The 25,579-nt window shown below is 44.7% G+C and overlaps 1 protein-coding gene across 7 annotated transcripts in view; it reads right to left on the bottom strand.

The window, feature by feature from the left end:
* LOC107225460 (protein trachealess) overlaps positions 1 to 25,579 on the bottom strand; it is a 174,265-nt gene that overhangs the window by 31,024 nt on the left and 117,662 nt on the right. The window contains exon 1 of one of the 7 annotated variants that reach the window (XM_046737444.1): positions 6,137 to 6,844. The exons of 5 other annotated variants lie outside the window; for them this stretch is intronic. In XM_046737444.1, coding sequence (XP_046593400.1) covers positions 6,137 to 6,282 — 146 coding nt within the window. In that variant the 5' untranslated portion in view covers positions 6,283 to 6,844. Of the gene's footprint in view, positions 1 to 6,073; positions 6,845 to 25,579 lie in introns of those variants that run through there. One more of the 7 variants, XM_046737443.1, reaches the window with a different exon arrangement.

The raw sequence follows: 25,579 nt of genomic DNA on the forward strand, positions 1-25,579 counted from the left end.
ATCCAGATCGCGTTATTGAGATGTTATTATACCGTCTCCGGAGCTCGAGACCTGATCGCACGTTTCTTAAACCGAATTTCATGCCAACTAGTTTTTCCCCTTCTCTCCGTGTAATCTTCATTTCCGTATGACGTGAAGCGATTTTTTCTGCGACGTCTGGCCCGCGAGAAACAGTGACAAATTACCACCTCGTATAGAATATTACACGCTAAGAGTCTGCAGATGAGAACCAATCAAATGTTAGAACGAATTTGATTCATCACGGATGCCTCTGTGGTGTTGGAATTAAGATGCGGTCAAGTTCGTTCCAGTAGAATAAAATCGTACGCTGATTTAATTTATGGATTCGCGTTCTTGGAAACGTACAATCCTGATTTTAACGAAACCAGGATCTGCAGATTTTACTCGTCCTTTATGATCGCCGATCGAGGGTAACGGACACGTACCTTTTAGGAGGATGAGCGTGATTCGAGGGAATTAACCGCGGCACGATTGCAGGCGGTTAGGCAACGTTCCTAACCAGATTTCGAAAGATCGGTGTACACCGTGATGTGTTATCCATTTGACAATGAGCCCGAAAACTGAAGCTGTCAATATCCCCAAATGAGATTCTTCACCTTTGATTAAGTGCTCGTTCCAAACTCTCGGATCCAAGGCGCAAGATCGCGCCGTGTAATTTATACTTTAAATGAGTTTGCTTCATGAAAATTCAACAGGCAAAATAAGCAAATAGCCAATTGCTATTAAAATGTTGGCTTAATAATCTTGGGCCGTACACGATCGTTAAAGCGTTTCCCTTCAGATTTTGATCGGTTAATCAGGATTAGGCAATAGGAAATTCCGTACCCTCCTTCGAATCATTCAAGAAACAAATTTCACGCTCGTTCTTTGTCGATCGATACTCAAAGGATTCCACCTCCACGATCCGCAATATCACCGTCAAATACGGAGAAACCTCAAGTATCTGCTTCTACGCCCACATCCAGGCCATTATTTACTTTCAAAATCATATTTGTTTGATGTTCAGCTGGAATAAGGTATCAACCTAGGCTTAATCAGAAACCCATATGCGGCCATTCTCATGCATTGTACGGATAAGTAGACGCATACCCTGCATATATGGTAATTGCGTATCAAACTTGTCTGAGAATTGCCGTTACACTTTCAAGTTGATTACAAATAGCCTCATAAGATCGTGATCGCTGACCAGTTTTATTTCTCTTCAGGACTTAAAAAAATATTTCATGCCGCACCGAACTAACGGACGAGTAATATATTTCCCTGGATTTCAAAATTACTTTTTTGACCTCATAGAAAATATATATAGAAAAACGTGGAATATAATTCTCTACAACTTAATGAGTTTTTCTGGCCATGTAAGTACAATTTAAAAAATGTGCATCAATCGTCAGAGGTTTCAATCCAACTGTAAGACAACGTAATCGGCACTTCTCGGAATAGATGAGTTATTTCATCGCTCGATTTATTTTTTAAGCATCAACTAACGGTTTATGACAATACTGACTTTGTAACAATTAACTTGTTCTTGCCTTATGCCTACAATCCGTTCCGTGGCCTACGTGAAATTGTAGTGATGAATTTTCTCGGAAGATCCTTTCAGCCTGAATGCGATTATAAACTCCGTTAGTTCATTCGTATATCATATAAAGCAGTGTTTGGAGAAAAGTATTGCCTGATTGCGTTACCCTTACGTGCGCCAATTACACGGAAAAACTTTTGGCACGAGTATTTGTTTTATTGCGTATGCAAAATTGAGTTAAAATGTAAGAATTTAAGGGTAATTCAGGCATTGTTATAATTCTTCCTGTAATCATTTGAATTAATGATATTGTTTCATGCATTATTCCAATGTTTATAAGCAAGAACTAGTATAGTACGTTACAAATTTAAGTGTTACAAAGTGATTAATAAATAACAGGTTTTGTAAAAATTATTCTGAGTGTAAGTATTCGAAATAGCAGAAGTTGTAAGCAATATACTAAACTTTACTGTTCTCTATAAGAATTCTCTCTCTGCTATTGGGGTTCAAGAGAAATTCTAAAACTTTATCCTAAAAACGACCGAATATTTCCAAGCTGTTGCGAATTCAGCCGAAGGACCAAACGTCCAGACCGGCCTTAAATCGAGGACGCGCATTCTCTTATGTCATTGTGGTTGGTGTACTTAGTACTAGTTGTGTGAATCCTACCCTCCAAACGTAAACGAAAAGTCAATTATGTTTTAAAGATATTTGTGGTGGTTGGACTAAATGGATTTCGTCGCAATTATTCTGATGAAAAATGTGTAAGTATTAACGAATTACGAAAGTAATTTGAAAGCATATACCCCACCTATAACACGTTTAGTTTTTAAGGTTAAGAACGTCACATCAAATACCGGCTTTTTAAAATCTGAAACAAATTCTGGCGATTATTACGTCGAATCTTGAAGGTAGTATTGGTTTTTAGATATTGAAAATTATATTGTTGATTTAATAATTTATATGTACGAAGAAAATGTTCGATTATCCGGTCGGTGACTTCGATCCTGAGGTCCAGCTAAGCGTCGTTACGGCGACTTACAGTTTCAACGTGTAGTAAGTCGAAAATATCGTCGATTGGAACAAGTAAACCTTACGTATTGAGATTAAAGTGTACTGAATGATTTAGCGTTTTACCAAAAATGTTACGTTATAGGATTATGTCCTTCAGAGCTTAGATTCGGGAGAAATAATAAATCCAAACAAACAACCACGGCTTCTCCGAGGCTGTCTGACAATCAGTCCCCTCTAAAAGTAAGTAAAACACAAAATTTGAAATCCTGTTAAAAGTTCTCAGTTTAGTACTTTCGTATTTCGATATTCATTATTTCAATTTGTTTCAAATATTTTAATTATGAGACTCAGAGTTTCATTTGGGAAATCCTTACAAGACAAGACATAAAAAATGCTTTCGTTTCATACGTGAATAAACTGAGCGATGGAAAGTACTGTATAAATAAAAATTTGATGTGATTTGTTATTTTTATAATTATACGTCCAGTATGAATAAATAGAAGTTGTGAAACCATTTGAAAGCTGTTCGTTTTTTTCATTCGCCTGGTGTCCGTACACAGTTTACGCTCGCACACACACACGCTTGCATTCACTACTACACTATACTGCACATGGGTACGTATATATATATATATATATATATATACACACACCACGTGACCTCCATTTTTTGTGTAGTGGTTTAGAAAGATCGCAACGCGTTTATACTGAAACGTACAACATTTAATTTCGCTCTTTGTAAAGCTCTATACTAATTTTTGTTATTCTAGTCCATAACAGATTTTGATATAAAGACTTACATACACTGCAATTGTTTTAATGCAAGATTCTAATATTCTCTTGAGTTATTCTAAAAATATATATCAACTCGGCGCTTTCATAGTCACTATGGGAATTTTTGTAACAGTACCTCGATTATCCCTAAATTTTAATATTTTGTGTCAATTTTCCAAGTGCAATAAAACAAATGTTCCTGCGAAAAATCTCTCCGTGTAACCTGCCTGCACGCTCATAATAATTCTTGACATAGTGGAGAAATGAAAAATATGAGAAGTACTGTTATAATGTCCAGACGTTGTAGCTAAGCAACGTGGATACATGGAATTTCCTTCGGCGAGCCGGTGTCGTTTTACATGGGTGTAAAATTGGCCACTTATCCTGGAATATTGTGCAATTTTCTGTACCAGCGAGTAGTGGCCTGTTTGTTTCGAACGTGAAAAATGCATCGATTGTTTTTCACTAGATTTCACTTTTCCGTGAATAACGGCCGAGTCGTATTAGCATGGATGTTTTATATCGGTCCGATTATATCATATAGAAGTGTATGTGATCCAGCACGATTGTGTACTTTGCAAACCACTCAACCACGATTTTAGCAATCAGGTATTTCGCCGATGGTAATCGCGAATCAGGTATTAATCTTCATGGATTTGTCTAAATTTATTATTTTAAGTAGGTCAATTATTTTGTCTTCCCATATCCTGCAACGAAACCTTTTTGAATAGATTAGCCATAGCCATAGTCGTTTATTTGGCAATAATCAAGCAATAAAATGCGGTTCACCATTAATTTGTACTTCGGAAAGTTTATTCCTTCACCTATAATTCTTTGGTTAATATTGCAAAGCTGATGCAATAAATTGAATGAAAATTAATTACTACCGATCTGTCGTGCCGCAGGCCATTTTTACAAATAGCAAGAAGTAGCAAATCTTTTTCTTGGATAATGACGATGAGCGCAATTTCGATTGTTGAAATTAAATTTCGAACCGACCAAAGAGTCGTGTACATTTCATTTGTTGTTGAATCGCTATAATTGCTTGAATTCTATCACTGCGGTACGTTTAGAAATTATGATAATGCACGCCCTCCCTGCGTATAATTAATTGTGTGAAGATCACTTGACACAGAGGTTTTAGTCTTGTACTCAGAAACTCAGAACTTGTCTCTTTTTCCTTTATCTGCGGTTTAGAAAGTAAATGTCACCATCACGCATTAAAAATTAATAATAAGACTCTGTCATACGTATGACATAAAGCTTCGATAAAAACTGGTCAAGATATTGAGAGTACTGAAAATTTTATTATAGCTTGCGATAGAAACGAGTCTATTTAATCGCCAAACTACAGACATTGATACATAACATGGACTGAGAATTAAACCTTTTTGCTCAATGGACTAGACTCTGATGTCTCCACAGCGAAATCGTCCGATATGGCACAGGTATCAACTATAAGTCTGGGGTGATTGATATGTGTGAAATTCGCGATTTCTTGAAGACATCATTTATTGTCCTGTCGGTCAAGGCACGAGCGGGATACCCAGAGCAGTCTTAACTTTACTCGCAACTCATCGTTTCGAACATGCTAGTCATCATATCGGATCAAGTTTTATCGCGATACAAATATTTTGGTCGCGATTTTTGCCAACATTTGTTGCCTGTTTCCTCGGACAACGAGTCATTGTCGATTCTGCAATACCGATCGTCTTACACTGCCACGGCCTGGTCTCAAGATTCTTTGACGTACAGATGTATGGATAAATTATATATCATGTTGCATAAAGTTATCCGTCATTATATCTTGCAGCTACAGTTATTATGCAGGGTGTTTGATAAAAAAAAATGTGTATTGTACATCATTTTGTGTTTTAATTCGCTACCTGAAAAGTTCATTGTGAATAGACCGAGTTTACACCTCTCAACATTCCAGACGCGAAAAAAACATAACTGGATACTTGGATCGATTTATAGGTTGGTCATTCAAGTCATGGCTATACTCGCCCTGCACCATACTAGGGTGTAACTTTCAGCGGAAGTACCTTGTTTTAATTTTTTCTTTCATGGCAATCATTCTCTCATCTCGACATGTCTTCTTTTCGATCATTCTCTACGTTTGAATTATGTGACAATTCTCTCAATGGAAATTGATTGCACAGAGAAGTTCTAAACAGCTAATATTCTTTCCAGCATGTTTTTGTAGGACATTTAATAACAAGAATGATACACCCAATTAAGAATTTTAAGGTGAAAAATGCTTTAGCCGCAAATAACTTTGCAAGAATTTTGACGACCGTAAACGTCTCAAATTTTTATAATGAATTTTCCTCGACAAATAGTCAATTATAATAGTATATTCTGTGGTGAAAATTATTCAATTGAAACATTATATGTGTAAACTACATATCATTACACATAATATATTATATTCAGTTATAATTTTGATACGTCGCTTGGCTGGATTCTGTGACTAAAAACGAAGGATTACACCGCGGATCTGAGGTACAAAAAAAAAGAACTCGTGACACAAAGGTACGTGAGGTATAAAACCGTGATCGTTACTTTCCACCCTGTTAGGTACGTCTCAGCGGTGCATGCGATTATTCGCGTGTGCTAATATCTATTGGCTATTAAATGTAACAAGTACCTACAGGTACAACATAACGCGTGTATGCAAAAATGACTGTACGGTATACCTAAGATGTATCATGTAAATAGTGAAATATAAGATAAACAACATGCCCTGGCTCGAGGAGAGGACCCTGACTCTGTTTGTACGGGACACAGAGGTCCGCCGGTACGAACCAGGAGTGCGTGAACGCGGGGTTGATGTTCAGGGCCCCGGCGCCCCCTTGATGGGGCCCACCGACCCCGACGCCGACGCCAACGCCGACCGGACTCTGCCTCTGGAAGCTCCCATAGTCGGCCATCGCCACCTGATACGGCAGCATTCTTCGGCCGTAGAAGAATTTCGCTCTTCACGACCCTCCGACACCACAGCTGTGATTCCTGTCCTTCTATATTTCCCCGTTCACTTATCTCTGTACCAGGTATTATACGTGTATCCGCACCATCGAATAACACCTGTCGGCTTGTCCTGCACAATAAATATGGCGATCAACGGATCTATCACACACTGAATCTATCACCCTCGCGAAAGATCGGCTCGGACCCCAAGGAGCCGCCCGCACCTTGGCTTCATCGTCCCGGCTCTCTTCGGCGAGCGATCGGAAAATAGGAATAAAACCGGGAACAACCGCACTCTGCGAGTAAGGGATACGAACGAATATGGGATGAGATAAGATGAAGAGAAGGGGATGAATAACCGCACAAACCGTTAATTCCCGCACCCGATCCTGTCTCTACTCAGAGCCAACTAGTCGACCCCCGGCATGGCGGAAACGGAGAGGGCCGGGTGTTTCTCTTTGATTGCGAGAGCGTGTAAACCGCGGTATCGCGGCTCGCGTCGTCGCGTTAACGCGTGTAGCGATCCCCCGCGAACGATGCGGGTGGGAGGACTGGACGGGACTGTACCTCGGTCGCCGCGAGGCGAGCGTCGCCGAAGAGGAGTCGAGGAGAGGGCGCGCGCCGGTCTCTGGGCGGAGCTTTTCGCGCCTTTCGAGCTTTCGGACCGCCCCGCGTTCTCCGGGTCGCCTCGGGACCACGTGGCTCCTCGTCGCCTCCCACGCCCTCATTGGGCCTGCCGCTTCGCTACCGCGACGGAGGGAAACACCTCCTCCTTGACAACGGAGGTAAACAAGTTCCCTCGCGGGCGAACCTCTCGCCAGGGTCCACGAGGCTGATCCGCGTCCTTCGCCGCGGGGCATCCTTACCAAGGGCCCACGTGCATCTCGGGGATGCTTTTTCGAATCGATCTGTCCGGCCGATTTGACGAGGGGACTTTACTTCGGGCTTCGGGTTTTTTTTTTTTTTTCTTTTTCTTTTTTCTTTAAAATTTTATTCGGAACTGTAGTCTGCTTTTTTTCATACGATGTATAGTGAATCTAAAATTAACGCCTATCTGATATATTATATAGTAGGTATAGAGGATATCCACGAAATGAGGAGCGTTGAAGAGATTTTTTTAATTATTTTTCATTCCTCATTTTGTACTTTACTTCTCTTTTTCGAGACTGGTCAGATCTATGACTGTGGACAATTATTGGTTCACATGGGTATATCAAGTTGAGAATTTTTCGTATAAGTTAAGGACACACTTATTGTGAGAATTACAATCTCTTCCAATTATACTCGCCTATACCCTTGCATTCCGTCTTTACAATACCTACGTACATTATCGAATCAACTGAGAATCGTTTCCCAAACTATTCCGTTATGCATTTTGTTCAGAATTTCTTTAGCCCGTTGTATGTCCGCTGATGTAATAAGTACCATAGTATTCATTGTAAGCACTAGCTGAAAATGAAATCCTTTTTTTAATTTTTTCGAGTGTTGAATAAAAACTTGACTCATGTACTACAACGTTTCTTCGTTACAGGTAATATGCACGGAGGTTGACAATCACTTGATAATCGTGCAATTTTTAGTGAAAGATTTACTCGTAGAGTGCTCGGTTATTATACCGGAGAATGCATTGTACTTGTGACATGTAAACACGCTCCGTAAGAGTAAATTTTGCATTCAAATATCTCAGAGCATAATAATATGTCTCAAGATCCGTTCCCTTAAACGTTTATAATGCAAATGTTAATCGCTCGAGAGTCGCTCGTAAATAACTCCAAGTCTAGCCAGTCACTGTGAAGTCAGTTTGACTTGACCCCCGTGTACTTCTTGACGATATGTAACGTCCCTACGGATAATACACATATGCGAATTCACGTATAATGCCTTCGTAAATAATGATCCTGCTAGGCTGACAAAGCGATTGCAGAGTTGGTGTACCGAAAGTCTTCTTTTTTTCCTCCAGCAAGCGAAATGGATACCTATTTTAGAATCGCGGTTCGCCCAGTATTGATAACTTTTTCAAACGTGCCCTTCAACCTGAGTCGAAAATGCGATCGAACGTATCGACACACCACGAGGGACTTGTACACCCGTAGTTTAAACAGTTGCATCGTGAAACGGTACCCACTATAGCACCGCGTACTGTTCCCATGTCAGACCGTCCAGGAAGAAGCGAGACTGCAGTCCATCATTGCTAAGTGCATACGAAAAAGTCATCCCGGGGCTTTTGTTATTCATCGCCAACCCCATGCCAGATTCACCGTCATAACGTATACCGGTTAGCCGTTCGTTTTGTATTACACAACCGCGACTCGCGTAGTAAGAATAATCGTTAAGACATTATGCCGCGTCGATTATACGCGCAGTTTATACTTTAACGATCAGTCACGGACTCGGGATCTGCCGGCCACATGCAGTTCTTTCCTCAACACGACCTACCGGACCTCTTGAACGCTAAATACTTTGGTCTACAGTAGTCTACACCGTAGTATACATGCTCTACCGAATGTTTAAAGGCCAAGTATAAAAGTTTCAAACAATTTCTGCATTGGAAGAAATAGGAACTATACCGATGAAATCATTAAACCGGTACAGTGTACGACCTCTCAGTTCTTAAAATGTAGTCATCAACGAATGGGTACAGCCTTGACTTCAGTAATAATTCACGATAGAGCACATTGTGGTTCGTAAGTTCCCGTTGCACGCTACTGTATAAATATCCAACAATGAGCTATGCAGTGGCAATGTGTAAATACAGTCGTGGGCATTATTTTTACTTCAAAATACGCTCGTTGGTTAACTTTATTCCTTCACCGCGATACATTGATCAACGAGAATCATCGCGATAATAAAATTCAACCATCATCAACGAGCTTATTTGTTGTTCAAAGTGTGACAAGATTTTCATCACTAATCCTGACTCTCCATGATGTCCATCACCGCAATGGGTATGTTTCGCTGTAAGACAAGGTCCGATAGGTAGTCGCTGAGTGCGGAGGCTACGCCAGCGATCCGTACTAGGGCAATCAACAAGTTGTTCGTATAAGCGACGAGGCTTACCGCGGTTCCCTACCGCGATAACAACTGCGGGAGCTGTACGAAACGACCCCTGACTGTGCCTTCCCTGGGTCGAGCATGCTAAATGCTCCCGTGGAGCTTGAGCTTTACAGGTATGCACCTCAGCACTCAGGGTTGCGATAGGTGTTTACATCTTTCTTCTCTTCATGCGTTTGCGGACCGATGCTTGCACTCCTAAAAGCACAAGCATGCTCCTGCGTTGGTGTATCGTTCACCGAACGTAACCCGAGGTATAGCTGGTAGCCTAGTCTAACATCGAGTTAACCCCAACCTAACCTAATCCTGCACCAAGCCACCCTGACTTGGCTTGGCTCGTTCAGAACGGACGGGACGACGAACACGCGGCGTATCTTAATGCGGATCAGACCCGACGCAAAAGTTATTCCATGCCTGGGAATTAGTCCGTGCAGGTTTATCAGACCTGTGCTTTCACAAACTTGCTAAATTAATAGTTCTCCTGCGCGATACGCCGCTCCTAGAACACGGGTCGTGCGATTTTGGGTTACCAAGGTTTACTATATGCTGGTTTCTATGGAGGTACTCGCATCGGCAAACGTTATAATGCGTACCGCGATTATTATACGTGCTCAGATCCGCAGTAGAAAAAAAACTTGTAACAATTAACCTCATGTCGGAGAGTGTGATTATATGTAGGTACACTTTACAAGAGGCTTTTCTGGTACTGCGATGTGATTCTTCGTTTGAAATAAAATATCATGATAATTTGAAAATCATGATCTGCAAGATGATGCGGCTCACGATTAAGGATACGTTCCGCCGGAAGTAAAGGCACTAGTTGGAAATCAGGTGAAAAGTTTACGAGATTTAGGTCTCTTAGTCTTGCAGCATTCCAGATTTAGAACAAGTCTTCTATCCTCTGTCAGCTGAAAGTAACTAATATCGGTGCTAACTAGCTTGAGCATAGTTATTTGTCTGATCAATTGACCTTGAAATGGCAACGTGATATTGATTACATCTGACAAATTCTGAAAATTAACTACAAGCACGGGAAAAACATTATTATAACTAAATTCTTTTGAAAAATGAGACATACACCGTTACACTGGAGGATTTTTCCAAGTCTCACAGGTGTATGAACTTAAATACCCGTAATAACTTCCGCAGTGTAGCATTTTTTACACCTTTAGCTGAATTACAGATACTATACATGGAGATATTAAAGACGTTCGTATCATAAAGGACATTTTCGAGTTGCGATTACCGATGATCTATTACATACCCACAAATAGTTATGCACGCTGCGTGCGGTAAAGCCAAAAACTTCGCTTCGCATCTCAGTACTACGGGTATCACGAAGTGTTTGGAACATTTCTTTTTCCACCTGCAGCACAGCCTTGATGCGATTCGACCAGACACCGTGCAAGAATTGCGTTCTGCACTGAATGGAAAAGGAACAAAGATCCGGACGTCACGAGTTGGTTCATTTTAACCCGCACTTGTTTCATCCGCGGTGTGTTCGAACGTCTGTGGTCTTCCGTGAACCGCGTATCCGTCTGGAGGACGTATTTCAATCCCACGGCAAGGTCAGAGGAGAACAATGATCCGGCTGGAGAAGTACTGTTGCCAGTCCAGTTCGACCTGACCTATAATAGCGTAAACTGTAGGGCCATTCGAAGCGGGTCCCAGCGGCCGTCGATCCCTTCGTCACACTCGGCACGGCTACTCTTGAAACACAAGAGCCAACCATCCAGTACGCGGTAGGGCCATGCAGGGTTCGAGTCGTGGGTCTAAATGAACCAAGGGTTTTTTGTCGCCGTGGTGAAGTCGTGTAACGTTGCCGCTCGCATCGGGCTGGATACCCAGAAGAACGCGGTACCAAATCCACCTTGACTGACCGGTAAATTCATCGGGGTTGAAACCCGAGATTGTTTGAGAGCATGAACACGCCCTAACCGTCCGCTATGTAATCCGGATCCACAGCTCTTTATACACCACGAGCTCTCTTGTGGTTTACCTTATTTCGAAATTCGGTTCATTCGTATCACACGGACCTCGCCTGGGGCTCCTCGACGAAGAATTACTGCTCTAATAGCTGCATTTCTGGTGTGATTTCCATCCACGTAATATCGCTGAGCGGTATTCGGGCAATATCGTTTGATGCCTAATTCGGTACAGGATCGAACCGATCGCGAGTAAATCGGCTTCTCGTGGCAGGTATATAGTTATTTGCTTTCGTTAGACCGTTATGTATTCTTCTTTCCCGGTTAACTACCTCTCGCAAGTTTCCGACCAACCGTTCGGGTCAGCTCCCTCTGCATACCGCTGTGCCCGTGCCGAGACGGTGTGTGTATATATATATATATATATATATATATATATATATATATATATATATATATATATATATATATATATATATATATATATATATATATATATATATATATATATATGTATATAACTATATATATATATATATATATCTATAATATATATATACACAAGCGACCGTGCAACGCGAGTGTCACGGTTCGATTCCACGGGTATTAGGACGTCTCTTCGGGCGGCTGACACTCGCCAAGCCATGCGTGGCACCGATGTCCGTTTCTTGGGTGTTTTTCGCATCTATGCTTGATTAGCTGACCACTGGACCGGGATTACCTCTCCCGGTGACGTTATTATATTATATAAAATATATATACACGCGACCGAAACTCTGCTGACAAAGTTTGACTCGGTGATTTCTTCTTACAGTCGTCCAGATCGATATTGTAGCGTCATCGATGTCGCACCACGTAAGATTCCTGGTTCGAATCTCACCCTCGAAACGTTTAATTTGCTGAAATGTACCGTCGTCGGTGTAGAGCAGCATTATCATAAAATATAAGATGCATACGTGAATGTAGGTAGTCGCGAAGCGTACATTATACGGACTACGAGGTTTATATTTATACCGACGCGGATATCAGTAATCCGTAGAGTGTCTAAAAACCTGCAGTCAGGCAGCAGCGTGGTCCAAATCTTCTAAGCTAATTCGTGTACGTGGCCATCGGAAAATTTAGTGGTGAGGCATTCGAGCGCGGGTACAGGTACATCATGGTATAAGAAGTAAATGGAATTTAACGGTTCTCCGGCGAGATGGGTCATCCGAGTTTTATACAAAGCCCGAGTAAGCACTGCACCTCCGCCCATTATAGCTGATCCATGGGTGCTTGCATCGGGCATTGCGCGTTAAGGGCCGAGCCGCGTTGCAGTAAAAATTGTAGATCGCAGGGCGTTACGATTCTTATTCCGTGTACGACATCGTCTAACGCGTAGGTAGGCAGGGTATACCTAGATGTGCCTCGACGACGTCCGTGCCTCATGCCGATTCCCTTAAATCGCAGGTACCGATAAACCTGTTGAGAATAAACGGACGACGGAGACTACGAAGCTGCAAGTGAACGCATCCCTCGACAAGGTGGACGCACCGCAGTCAAGGTGCACCGTAGGTACCTCTACGAGATACCGAGCCAACAGCGTTGACTAGCAGCACTTAGCATGCATCCCCCGCCATCAAGGAATCCTTATTGTATCGTTGCACGTGAGCGTAATGCACAAATATGAACCGGCCTGCGGGTTTCTGCCTCCGTGTCCCCGGGCCGAAGGTGCCTTCCCTGCAGTCTGTCGGTCGGTGCTGTTGCAGCCGGTGATAACTTCTTCCTCATAATCATACATATGGATGCCTCGTGTTTGTTGCCCCGCAGCCTGTACCCATGCACTTCCATGTTTACTCGATCACCGCCCAGGCATTGTCTTCCCTCGTATAAAAGTGAAAGAAAGAAAGAAAAGAAAAAAGAAAGAAATAAAAAAAAAAAAAAACACGTACACACCACATACGTATACAGGCACACAATACCCAAGCATATTATTTCAAACAGCCTAAACCCTGCAGCGCGCCACGCTTTAGGACCTTTTCTATTACTGTCCGTGCACACGACATCTCTGTCGGTTTTTATGATCGCGGCTCAAATGAACCGCCAAGTTAGAAACAAACTGCTTGTTTACCTCGTGCGGTAAGCGTACCAAAATTGTTGCATTTCGCCTGATGTGTTATGCAATAATTGGGAATCTATCTGGAGTACGACTGGAAAGACAAGTACTACACGTATAGATGAGTTTGTCAGCTGCATAATTACCCGTAATTGGGATTTCGCGGCTTCTGTTACGGGATTATTGATAACGGCGGTAGTCGCTTAAGGTCGGGCCGCGGGGATCCCGAGGCATATTACAATCCTTCACCTCCTCATCCGGATAATATCCCTTTTACGCGTCTATAACGATCGGTATCTCTAACCCTTGCCGCGGCCATGTATCAGCGCGGACATAAACGTCGCCCAGTGGGTAAAGAAAGGCCCATAAAATCCGCCCTCGTGGACGCGATAAGAGTTATCTCAATTCTCTAATTGAAAGTTAATTGGTCCACCGGTTAGTCGAGCACCGAGGTCGGCGGTGGTTTCTCCTCTGCGACTGCGGGATGTCCCGGCCTAGGGCGGCAATTTAGGAACACCGTACCTACAATAACGAGCCCCCTATCTTACGATGCTCGCTAACTACCCACACCGGCGAGGCGTATTCGCCTACCTGGAGCAACCCCACGTCCTCGCGATAAACTACACACCCCCTCTCCCCCCGCCCCCTTTTTGCGTAATTCGCCTTGTTGCGAGAACATTGCCGGTGTGTACCTACACCCGATGCCTGCGAACTCCGCAAAGCAGGTACGTACGTACGTGTGTTGCAACGCTGCTGCTGCAGCTGAGACCGATTCTCCGAAACAATTATATCCGAACACTTCGTCTCGGATATAACGTGAGTTTTCTTGATTTTTTTATCGCGAAATTTGAATTCGAAATTAGTTAGTTCCGAGGTAAATGATAATGTATTCTCCCTGCAGGAATATTTTGTCGAAGAGAGAATGAGAGAGGCAGAAACCCGGAGATACATCGCTTCCGGTAAGTCGCTCCTCAAGGTATTGCAAGCGAGGTGCAGGGCGGGAGGGAGGGAGGGTGGGAGGGAAGAAGGCGGGAAGAGCGGGTGGATATGTATATACGTATACCTGCGGCAAAAGCCTTGCGTATTCACTGCAAGTCCTTCGTGGAATGCGAAAATACACAGGTCTTGCACGGCGACGGACCGCGGGTCTCTTGTAATTTTTCAAATTGCGTCACAGTCATTCACCCCCCGGGATCTCCGTGGCTCTCCTGCAGGATCGGGCGTCGTCGCGCCGCGGCGTTCAACCGAGAGCCGATTCCAGCTGCAGGGGAGCCGCCGACTAACGAGACGCGAGTTATTTGAGGGTCTGAAAAGGAGTCGGAACAATAATAATAATCAAGTAGGTACAATTCGCGTTTATTGTCGGTGATTATTGCCTTAGACCCTCTCTCGAGCCTCGAGAGCTGCGGAACGTGTGATAAATAATAAAAAGCATCTGATCGCGGGCTTGCATGTATTTATACGCTGCAACGCGATTTGGAGCGACGGGGTATTTTCAAAATAATAAGCGCGCGCCGCGGGTAAGAAGTTTGCCGATAGCGCCACTCTGGCTGTCCGACAGATAAACTTGTGAAATATTCAGCCCACCCAGCTTCTGCGGAACCCCTTTTATAAATTAGATCGCGATTATAATACTGCTGTGAAATTAGGTGCGGGCACCAGCGAGACATCCCCCATTCCCTTATTCTTTTCCTCTCTGCTTCCACCCCCTTTCTCGACTTCTCTTATTTTCTGCATTCTTCTCATTCGTTATACGCATGCGGGAATTCTTCTGATAAGATACCGTGGGCTTAGAACTGTATATACCTAGAAGTTGGTCGATTGTAACAAAACTACCCAAGCTTCCTTCCACGCTGATGATATGAGTCAGATTTTTATCATATTATATGTAACATAGGTACTGGTTACTCAAGATGAAATTAAATTTCGGTGAAGCAGTTTGAGGATTTCGGTGTAGATTCACTTGTTCGAGGAATCGGAGGAAACACTAATAGGATACGAATGTCATAATGGAAGGCCAAATGTGAAAAATTGTTTTCTTCGAAATCCCTCCTCCAAAATCATCCAACTTCGATTTTGGTGACCGGACCCTCGCAAATCCGACGATCATCGTCAACGTTGCAATAACGTGTCACAGAAAGGAAGAATTTGTCGACGGGAAGAGGAACGGGACATGCAGCGGCTGGGAATTGATTGATAAAAAACGCTGAAGCATATGCGATGTGTCGATGGTTATTATAGGTATCGGGTGTATACTGGCCGGACTAATCGTCTGCCTGTGGGACTGATGCTGATGGATGGCGCAGGACCTCGAATAACATCAGTCAGGGTCGCGTTCTTCGAATAACTTTGCCTATGGGTTTCGCATCGCACCCTCGTGGTCGACGAGGGAAGAAAAAAAATCGGGTGCAGGGTATCGCGCGCCCGCCATTATAATTACGTTTGTCTTCCAATTATGCCTGTCGACGAGAAAGATTAGCGCTACACCCTCCCAGCAACATCGTTGTTCTGGCAGGCAGATATTGGTGTAATTTCTCTCTCTCTCTCTCTCTCTCTCTCCGTCTGTCTGCTTTCTCTCTTCTTCATTCTCTCCTTTTTTCCGCTCCTTTTTTTTTCTCTGCAACGGCAAAGGAAAAAGAACCCCTCGTTGAACGCTATATATACCCGATGCTCAATACGTCAGGGCCTCTCTTTCTCCCCTGCAGTTTTTTCTCTCGCTCACTCGCGCGCCCCGGCCTCACTTAATTATTCCAGCTTCTGCTCGCCCCCTCCGCCCCCCTGCCGCACCCCCAGAAAGAGGCGGATTGGTGTAACTTTGTTTCGACGAGGACGACGCGGGGAGCCAAATTGTCGTTGAGGGACTATTTGTCTAGACTACCGCCTCCGTCTCTCGCCGTTTCTCCGCGTCTCTTACTGGCATTCCATTACGCCTCCCGTAACCAGAAATTTACCCGACTACGTTGCTCTGGACGCATTGAGTCGAACACCTCACTCTTCGACACGTATCATCTAAGCCTCGTTCACCGAGTTGCTTAGCTCTGCTGTTGTTCCCAGTAACAAATTACGGTATTGTTCCATTTAGTCCACAACCAATTCACCACGGTTACATACGTGTCGACTCTGATGTGGAGAATCAGGTAATAGTGTGAAGACGCGTTGGTTCATCAAAAAATTTGCAACGTACTTCTACCGCCTGTATCTTGATCGAGCAGCTTACTCGGTTCCACATTAGATTTCGGTTCAGCTTCTTCGAGTGTCGTTCCGGGTATCGCACTTCTACTTGTGAGAGAAGAAAAAGATGGCGTATTTTTTTTTCTTCAGACTTGTTACCATCTAAAGCCATTGTTCATGTGAATATACTCTTTGATCGAATCTCGTAAGAATATCGGGACGAAGGAAAAGTTTCCAACGACAATATCGCAGAGTATATAGGTACGTGTCTCATGTCTTCTCCTCGATGTATATCCGCAACGAGCGTATTCCATACGCATGCACTGTAAGTCGAATAAAAAACGTAGGTAGTAACTAACTTGCAAAGTTACCGTATCTCACCGTAATAGCGTCGTAAAGCTGCAGAGGTGGATTGGCGCGGGCATCGTCGTCACGTGTAGCTAATTGTGATGCTTGATCGCGATTCAAGGGAGTCAGAAGCCAACAATCGGCCTGTCAATTTAAATCTCTCGAGTGCGTTAAGCGCCGTTGCACGAAGAGACTGCAACAATATACGTCTGTAAAAACGGAATCGTCGCGATGCCTGCACGTAGTTTAGTCACCGCATAGACGGCTCGGTGTAATTCTAAATCTCCGAAAGGGTTTACCTCCGTGAAAATTGATTTGTTCATTTGCCTGTGAAATCTCCAGAAGCGCGTTTCCTTATTCCTTATCGTCGAATTAACTCCGACGGACACCGCGAAACGATCCGAGAGCCTAGAATTTGGTCGGAAGAATCTTCTGAACATCAGACTTGATATGTAATTGATTCGCTTTTGTTTCGAGGATGCTCAGAATGCGGCAACGACGTGAGTCAACCGATGACGTGTGCGACGAGCTCGCGGACGCACAGCTGTCATGTGCAGGTATTTGCGGATTCGAAAAAGACAATGGTTCGCGACGTGACTAATTTTCAATTACCGATTCGTTCTTTTCAAACGATCGTCCCCTTTTTACGTGCGCGTTATTAATAGCTCCGCTATTGTGACGAGACTAGTACATAAATAACGCCTTCTGAATCGATTGAAACGTGCGAACTTTATACTTCTGCCAAGGCAAAGATGTTCCTTAACGTTGGGTCCCTGATCCACTTGGGTCGTGAAATTTCCTCTTCAACGGACTGACGATAGGTCTGAAATACGTACCAATAAAACATACGAGCCATCTTAGGTACAACTTTTCCAAAAACTTGCGGAAACACCGTTTTCCTGGAAATCTTTGAGCATATAAGGTGCGCAGAGTGAAACGACGAACAAGGAAATTTGGCCCGCAAGAGGCCTTATCTCGAAACCGGTGCGAATAGGGGGAGGAAACCCACTGTATATACAATGGGGCCGATTTTGGCTTGGAATCTGGCTGATCAGTCGATCCTCGCAGTTGATTAGACTCTATTTACTCGAGGCGAGTTTAGCGGCTCCCACCCGCCACCCGGTCCACACACATCGCCCCTTTGCGGCCAATCAACCCCCATACACAGGCACGCATCGCTGGGAGCCCTAGGCCACGTATAGACTGTTTCAAATGTCCCCTTCTCGGTCGCGATTCGCTCCCTCGGCAGTTTTGCTCCAAGTTTTTGCGTTTCAGTAGTGCTTTCGGGTACGCCGGGTATATTCGGGCTTTTGACTCTGTACGGAGACGGCGAACACGAGGATACGGGAGAGAAAAGTATACGCTTACGGTGAAAATTGGGCGCACGAGGTGGGTTGGTTTTGAAACCGAGGGTAGGAAGAAAGCAGGCGGAAGCGGCCAGCTCAGATGTGCCGATGTGCAGTACAGGATTGCGGGGCACACGGCATTCAAAGACGCCGGGTAGGCAGCTAGGCTCCACTGGTCGGAAATGGGGACCAGCAGGGGACGAAATAACAGGGCTCGACCCTATCGACGCGGAGCAATCAAATCCCCCTTCAAGAACACACTGGCATTCACTGAACTTTAAAATCAAATAATGTCTATTAAAATAACAATACGCGACCCGTGTCCCAGGTTAAACATTGTTTCACTGTAGAGACATACTGCAGGCCATTTCCATACCAGATCGGGTTACCTTGATCGAGTTAGCTGCCTCGAGCCCACTAATGTAACCAACGCATCCTCCACTCTACGACCGTACCGCTGTCCTGCAACTATATATGTATCTCTGTTAACATTAACCGTGACGGCAAATATTCTGATTGGTTTGCGCAGCGGTAGCTCACGGTGATTATAATCAATAATCGTTGTCGGTCAGGCCTTTGGTTTTCCCCGTACCAACGGACTCGATCACGTATTTCGTTGCTATCGGTGACTCGGATACCTCGAGGTTACAGGCGCTCGTCTCGGCGGATCCACGCTCCGTGACACTTGTATAAGAGGCCGAAACGCTCCCCGTGATTCCCTCGGGAGCGGAGGGCGAGGAAGGGCGCCAAGCTAGGCCTTCGTCTCCATTGTCATTTCAGGAGGAAAGGTCCAAGCTGCAGCAGACATTAAACGCGGGTGAACAGCTGATCGGTTCGTCAGCTGATACAGCCAATCGATCAACCCTCGCCCAGTTTTCGAACGATCGATGTAAGCGTACGGCGGCTTCTTTTCTTCAATTGAAACCCGATTAAACCTTCCGCACAGAAATTGGGTAAATTCGTACCTTCAACCCCGAAGTTCAAAGGCTCATCGGACAGTTTTAGGGTGGCAATTTTCATTTGCCAGATTCCAAAATAAATGTACTCTCTAAATTGTGAGAGCAGCTTCTCGTCAGTCACGGATCATTACCTACTTGTGATAATGAAAATCACCTCAAACGTCACCGTTAAAGCAGTCCGCTATTTTGGTGTCTCGGACATCTTTACATACATCGTATAAACAATCTTGCGTTTCGAACCGTCATGCACGCGACTCAAAAACAGCTTCGGTGCGATTTACCTGAAATAATTCTGGAAACAGCATCTTCGGCGAAGAAGAATCGCTGCCATTCATCCCTCGTGAAAGTGCAGTGTTTCCTTATTTATTCGAGATGGAGTCGTGCAGTGTGACTCGAAGCCGAGGTTACTACTAGCCATCTTCAGGATAATTCAATATCTCGGTCTCGCACCGCATATGCGGATCGTTTCAATCACATGTGTTCGGATTATAGAGTCGATCATACAACGTCGTTTCGTAACGGATTCTTTGAGCATGATAAATTCGATGACCAAGTGAAATCCCACAGGGTTGCATAGAGTCGGCCGAACGCTGACGCTGTACAATAAAGAATGAGGCAATGTGGTGTGAAATAGCCAATCGCTCACCACGACAACCTGCACGACTCACCGCATACACTGGCTTCGGCCATTCCCTACGCGATGTCGCAGGTCTGGATTTTATACGATCGTAGCTGCTCTCCTCGGTACGATCCTTCTGACCTCTGCATTCATTCACAGATCCTTTTCGGGTGATTCGTATTACATGTTATAAAGAAGGTTAAGTTGGGTCAATTTCAAGCACGAACACGAATTATCCCTTATAATTCGTCTATCTTTTGGAACGAAACAAGATGATTACATTAGACGGATCATTTCACGATTGTCAAGATATACTTAGAATTTGTACTACTTTCAAAACATTCAAGTGGCCTTTCAGCAACCTGCAAGTTATGAAATCACCAATTTCTAACGTGGTTTGTTTCGCAATGATTGAAAACGCTTTCCGAAATTGCCTTATTTTAATAATTTTTACAATCTTGACATAGTCGTTTGAGAATGACATGCATATTTTCTTTATTCACGTTACAATTCAAGGGATAAACATGAACCTGAATTTAACGTCACTCGGAAAAACACGTATCAGAACAGCTGTAATTTTTCCTAAGCGTGTTGTAAATAAAACGCAACCACATCACAATTATATTTGCAGAAAATTTTTGAAAACAATATATTTCTTATCCCGACGAGAGTCCTTGCAGATGAGCCGTTAGTCGAATGTCGAGGATGGAATACTTGGGGATGGAAAAAGGCATCCAAAATGTTAAATATCTCGTATACGGTATAATAAGCGGTGCACGTGACTCGAGTAATCGGTTCGAACATAGGTGCCATGGGTAAGTTACGCACATTCGTACACACGATGGGAAATAATTTGCACCCGTCGCGAATCGTTCAATCCGTGTCTACAGACGAAACGGCGTGACACTGCGGCACGTCCACGTACTTAATACAGCTGCAGTATATGTGACGTAGTACACGCGCGTACATACGTGTGTGTGTATGTATGTATATGTATATATATACATATACATGTGCATATATATATATATATATATATATATATATATAAAAGTATACATATATACCGGGTGGGTGACACGGTGCGAACGACAACCGGATGCGCAGCGAGAGCCGAGAGCCCCGATACTTGAACCGAGCTCCTCAGCCCTGCGCGGGAAAAATTGGCATGCGAGGCGTGCGCTTACATATTTTCGGTGGCTGACGAGTGGAATACCAATTCCGCTTTAACATTCCAATAAAACGCGGCCGATTTGTTTATGAGCGCGTTGCAAAGGTGCGTTTTTTTTATATATGCGTGCGCCCCGACGTTCCGTGTGTGGGTGCGCGTGTCGTAACTGAATGGGGAAAGAATCGGAGAGGGTCATGGGGTGGGGGAGGGGGTGTGGGAGGGAAGGGGATAAGGAGGAAGGGGAGGAGCCGCACCCACGCTAATGGCCACGCGAAGGCACGCCGACTGTCCGTATGACCGCTGCTGGATTACATCTACGCCTATACCTAACTAGGTATATGACTGAACGCGTGCAGGCTCGTTTCGTGGTAGGTGCGACACCCGCGTGGATCGAGCCAGTTTTGTGCCCGATGTCGCCGTCAGCCCTACTTTCGTTGCGACACTTTCACCAAGGTTCACAAGATTCCAAACGATGTGCGCTTTGCTGGATAGCCGACGTCGTTCCTATGCCGTCGGGACGCGGTTGAACCTTCGGGGGCACGTTTTTCAGGAGTGCAAACCGGCGTCACGTCGGCCATAAGAGACACGGACGTGTCGTAGTTTAGCCGGTAGTCGACGAGCGATGAAACGAGGGAAAAAATGTCTCTCGATTCATTTAGCTATCCGAAATATCGTCCGTTATCTTATGTTCATATGTATATGGTGAGATGACGAAAGCGATGTCAATTTTTTTCAAACTTGTAAATGCTGCACGCGATTGCTGACTCCAATATTCAGGAGGTGTTTAGAAAGTGGAATTATGGTACCTAATAAAAATAATGATAATAAAAAATAAGATATTGGAGTCAGACGTGTATCTATTTACGATTCAAGATGAGTCTGGGAAAGGTATTGCACACGCATAGAACAAGACGTTATACTACCGCGTTTGACATGGCGAGAATCGATTGTGTTGTCGAAAAGATGTGATCATTTCCGAGAATTTCCTACGACGCGATCAGAGGTTAATTCGGGACTTTGAATCTCTGAAACGGTGTAGATAAAAATATGAGATACGGATTTTAGTATGCTGAAAAGAATTGATCATTTATAGCGCACGTATTCTTGCGGATGGAATATACATATATACATATTTGCATACGCGGCTCGTATAGAAATGTATCTATTTGTCGTTTATGTGGAACACTTCGGCAATAGAATCTATTATACGCTAATAAAAATAAATCTGTTGCCTAATTCTTAACTTCTGGATAACGACCATCCCGTGCCTAACGATACCGTCGATTAATAATAAACAATAGTGATAATAATACGACAACGCGTATAACGATTTGTGAAATCTTGCATTCCGCATCGCAGGGGTGTCTTATAGGCTTTCGCCGTTTTTTCCGTCTGCTCGTGCGGCCCTCGCACTCCCCCCGAAAAATGCGAGTGCCATCAAGCTCATAATTTTGTGGTTCGCGGTATAAGGATCGGCGAGCGAGTCGAAAGCGAGTCGAGAGCACCGGGGAAGATGCTGGAGATAATTGTTAAATTATTATTTTTACTTTGCGGGGGCATCGTGGGGACTGTGCTTTGGCCGTAACTAACTGCCTGTCGGAAGAGGGCCGGAGGAGCAGATCTGGGCGAGGGCGACGCAAGACTCGAGACTCGAGACTCCGGGACTCCGTAGATGAGACAAGGGCACCGGGTAAAACGCGGTCCGTACCTACGACCAAGGACTCGACGTGTTTTTTAGCCAAGCAACACGATATTGTTTTCTTTGGCACGGTCTCTGATACCATCTACTCTAGCTGGACCCCGCAGATGCAGTCGAGTCGACAAGTTTCGTCCCAGGTAGACGTCTTTGGTTGCACTTATACTCCTCCGCGTCCCTGATCACATATACGTAATATATCTGCTGGAGTATTGTGAGGCGTTTTCAACCGCTGCTTTGCGGCTGCCACCGTCGTTCGTACATCATATACCTACGTATACGACTAACAAATATCGTTGAGTGAGAGATTAATTAATAAGATCAATTTTTGAATCGCAATTTCGTAGGCTAATGTAAAATAAATGTGTATAACAGAGACGGCAGATAATGAATCCTCGAATCGATGCGATGTGAGAAGAAAAAAACTTCAATTCGTTTTATTCCCGTTTCTCGGAAACTTTTCAATTTTCAATTGCGGGAACGCGAAGCGTGAATACAGCGCGTGTACAGCATTGCACCCAAGTAACGTCATGCATCCATAGTCGAATCGGCACGTACGTACGTGACTCGGCTGGACGAACACCGCGGTTGTCCGTGGTTACGACTGCAACGAGTCTGTCTTCTTTCGAGGCGTCGATACGATATTCGCGATCGGAGACGTACCTACACGGTGCACGTAGTGCAAGGCACGTTGCGTTTAGGGTAGGAAGGCGTGATCTGTAGCCGACACACGTGGCCGAGGAAGCAAAAGCGCGGGTGCGATTCATTCATTTTCCGTTGGTTCGTTGGAGCCGCGTTAATATACCGCTACCGCGTACTTGTGTAGCGGGCATATTTGTTTTTGAGCCACGTGCAGACGACGGCCCGGTTGCCCCGGTGCTTCGCAAAATCATTAATCCCGTCGGGTATCACCGCAAAGTCATGTTAGGCGCGAGAATTGAGGCATGCAGGGCATGCAAAACGGGCGTGTATGTATATGGGTGTGTGTATGTGTACCCACCGTTAATGCCGCTGCAGCAAGCCTGCCCATGCATGTGCGTATATGATCGTTCGCTTCTTTGATTTTTCATCACGTTTCGCGAATCCTTCACGAGGTAAGAATTATACACACCTCTTTACATAATCCCTCCAGCGGTGGCACACATCCAGGCTACGGAATATCGATCAGCATTGACGTGATACTGACCATCGTAAATTTAGTTCAAAGTTAAACCGTCACATTTGCTCTAACGTACAACACCTACATACCTTCCAACAATTTCACTCTCCTAATCGCGATGTGGCACCTATAGCGTGTTACATTTACGTTTGACTAAAATTTCATAAAATGAAAAATTCTCGCCTGTTAAAGGTTGGTGATTATTTTTTCGTAACGCGTGAAGCAAAATGATACCACTGCACGAAGACCTTTGCGGCGGCTAACCGGGGCCTGACTCAAGTAAGCAATATCCGAGCAAAAAGGCTTCCACCAGGGACTGACGACCGCATCAAAGACTCCGGCGTGAATACCGGCTTGGCGACCGCGGGAATAGGTGTCTGTGATATGTCTATTAGACCGTTGCGGTGAATACAAACAGAACGGCGGTGCAGGAAATCGGAAATTACGATATATATTATACTGCAGCATCCGTAGCGGTAGCAAAGTCTATAATATCCAAGACCTCGGCAGCTGAAACCTCCGCAACGTTGCACTGGATGAAGACAGGAACCGAGATACCCTGCGCGTATTCCTTCACCACCTACTCGTCGTAATCATTGAAGGACACGGTCTGTGTGCGTAGGTTCTACGACGATATGTGACCCAAGATGGCTTAGTTTCTCGTTACGACGTCCACCGGAGCGGATAGCCGCAAACCACAGCGGTTAGCCGCTCTTCACGTACGTAAACGTCGCGTCCGTACCGCTGTGTAAGAATGGCGTACCTACATCGATTCCATCCACGTCCATATTGTGGTCCACGCTCGCATACCTGTAGCCGTGTCGTGATTGCGGGGCGCAGTGGTAAGCTATTATCGGCCGAGATATTTGCCGCAGAAGCTTCCCTGCCAGGGTATTCCAAAGATGAAAATGTTCCCCATCAGGCCGCAATATCGCACAGTCGGGAGCCGTGAAAAATTTTCGAGTAAAGAGAGGCCTGAACGAGGAGACTGAGTCACTGGTAGTATCGTAATTGAGAGACAATCGGGCAGCAAGGAGTCCTTGGGGATTTCTTAGAGCGAGGACAAACGTATGGATGCATACATCGGTCCCGTCCGAATCGAGCTCAGGGTGTCAAGGCGACCTCGGACCTCGAGGAAAACAGAAGGTCGGCTTTTGCTTGTTCAACAACAATGTTCACGAGCCCTGCTGGGCCAGACAGGTGGTCTCTTGCTTCGCGGTAAGAATCGGATCGGTCCGCTAAATTGGCGAGGTTGACCTCGAGATGAATTTCCTACGAAAAGTAGGACCATTGGGGGTTTCGGTTTGCTCCAATTTCCGCCACATGGGGCGACTGGACAGCTCATGGACGTCGGACAGGGATGATTCACGTCAGTCTCGCCTTGGCGCATATAAACGGAGAGAAACGATGTCGCTGCGCTGCGTTGCAGTGTGCATAAGTATTACGAAGAAGAAGAGATAGAGAGAAAAATAGAAAAGAAAAAAAAAAAGAAAAGAATAACGGGAAGAGCCGGTAACTGCGGTCCGGCGATATATCACGAGTCCGGAGGCAACGCGACACCCTGTAACATCTCTGTTAGCCGTACCGAAGGCGAGATGCTGATCTCCGCTTCATCCCCCGAGTAACTGTATTTTTGTATACTTGGGCGCTCGAGCCCCGTGCGCTTCGGAAGAATGCGAGCTGCGTGGACAAGCGGCAGCATCCCCGTAGCCGAAACACCCTTGCCCATAACCTGTTCGAGTTT

Source organism: Neodiprion lecontei, chromosome 4 (assembly GCF_021901455.1).
Source record: "Neodiprion lecontei isolate iyNeoLeco1 chromosome 4, iyNeoLeco1.1, whole genome shotgun sequence".
Lineage (NCBI taxonomy): Eukaryota > Metazoa > Arthropoda > Insecta > Hymenoptera > Diprionidae > Neodiprion > Neodiprion lecontei.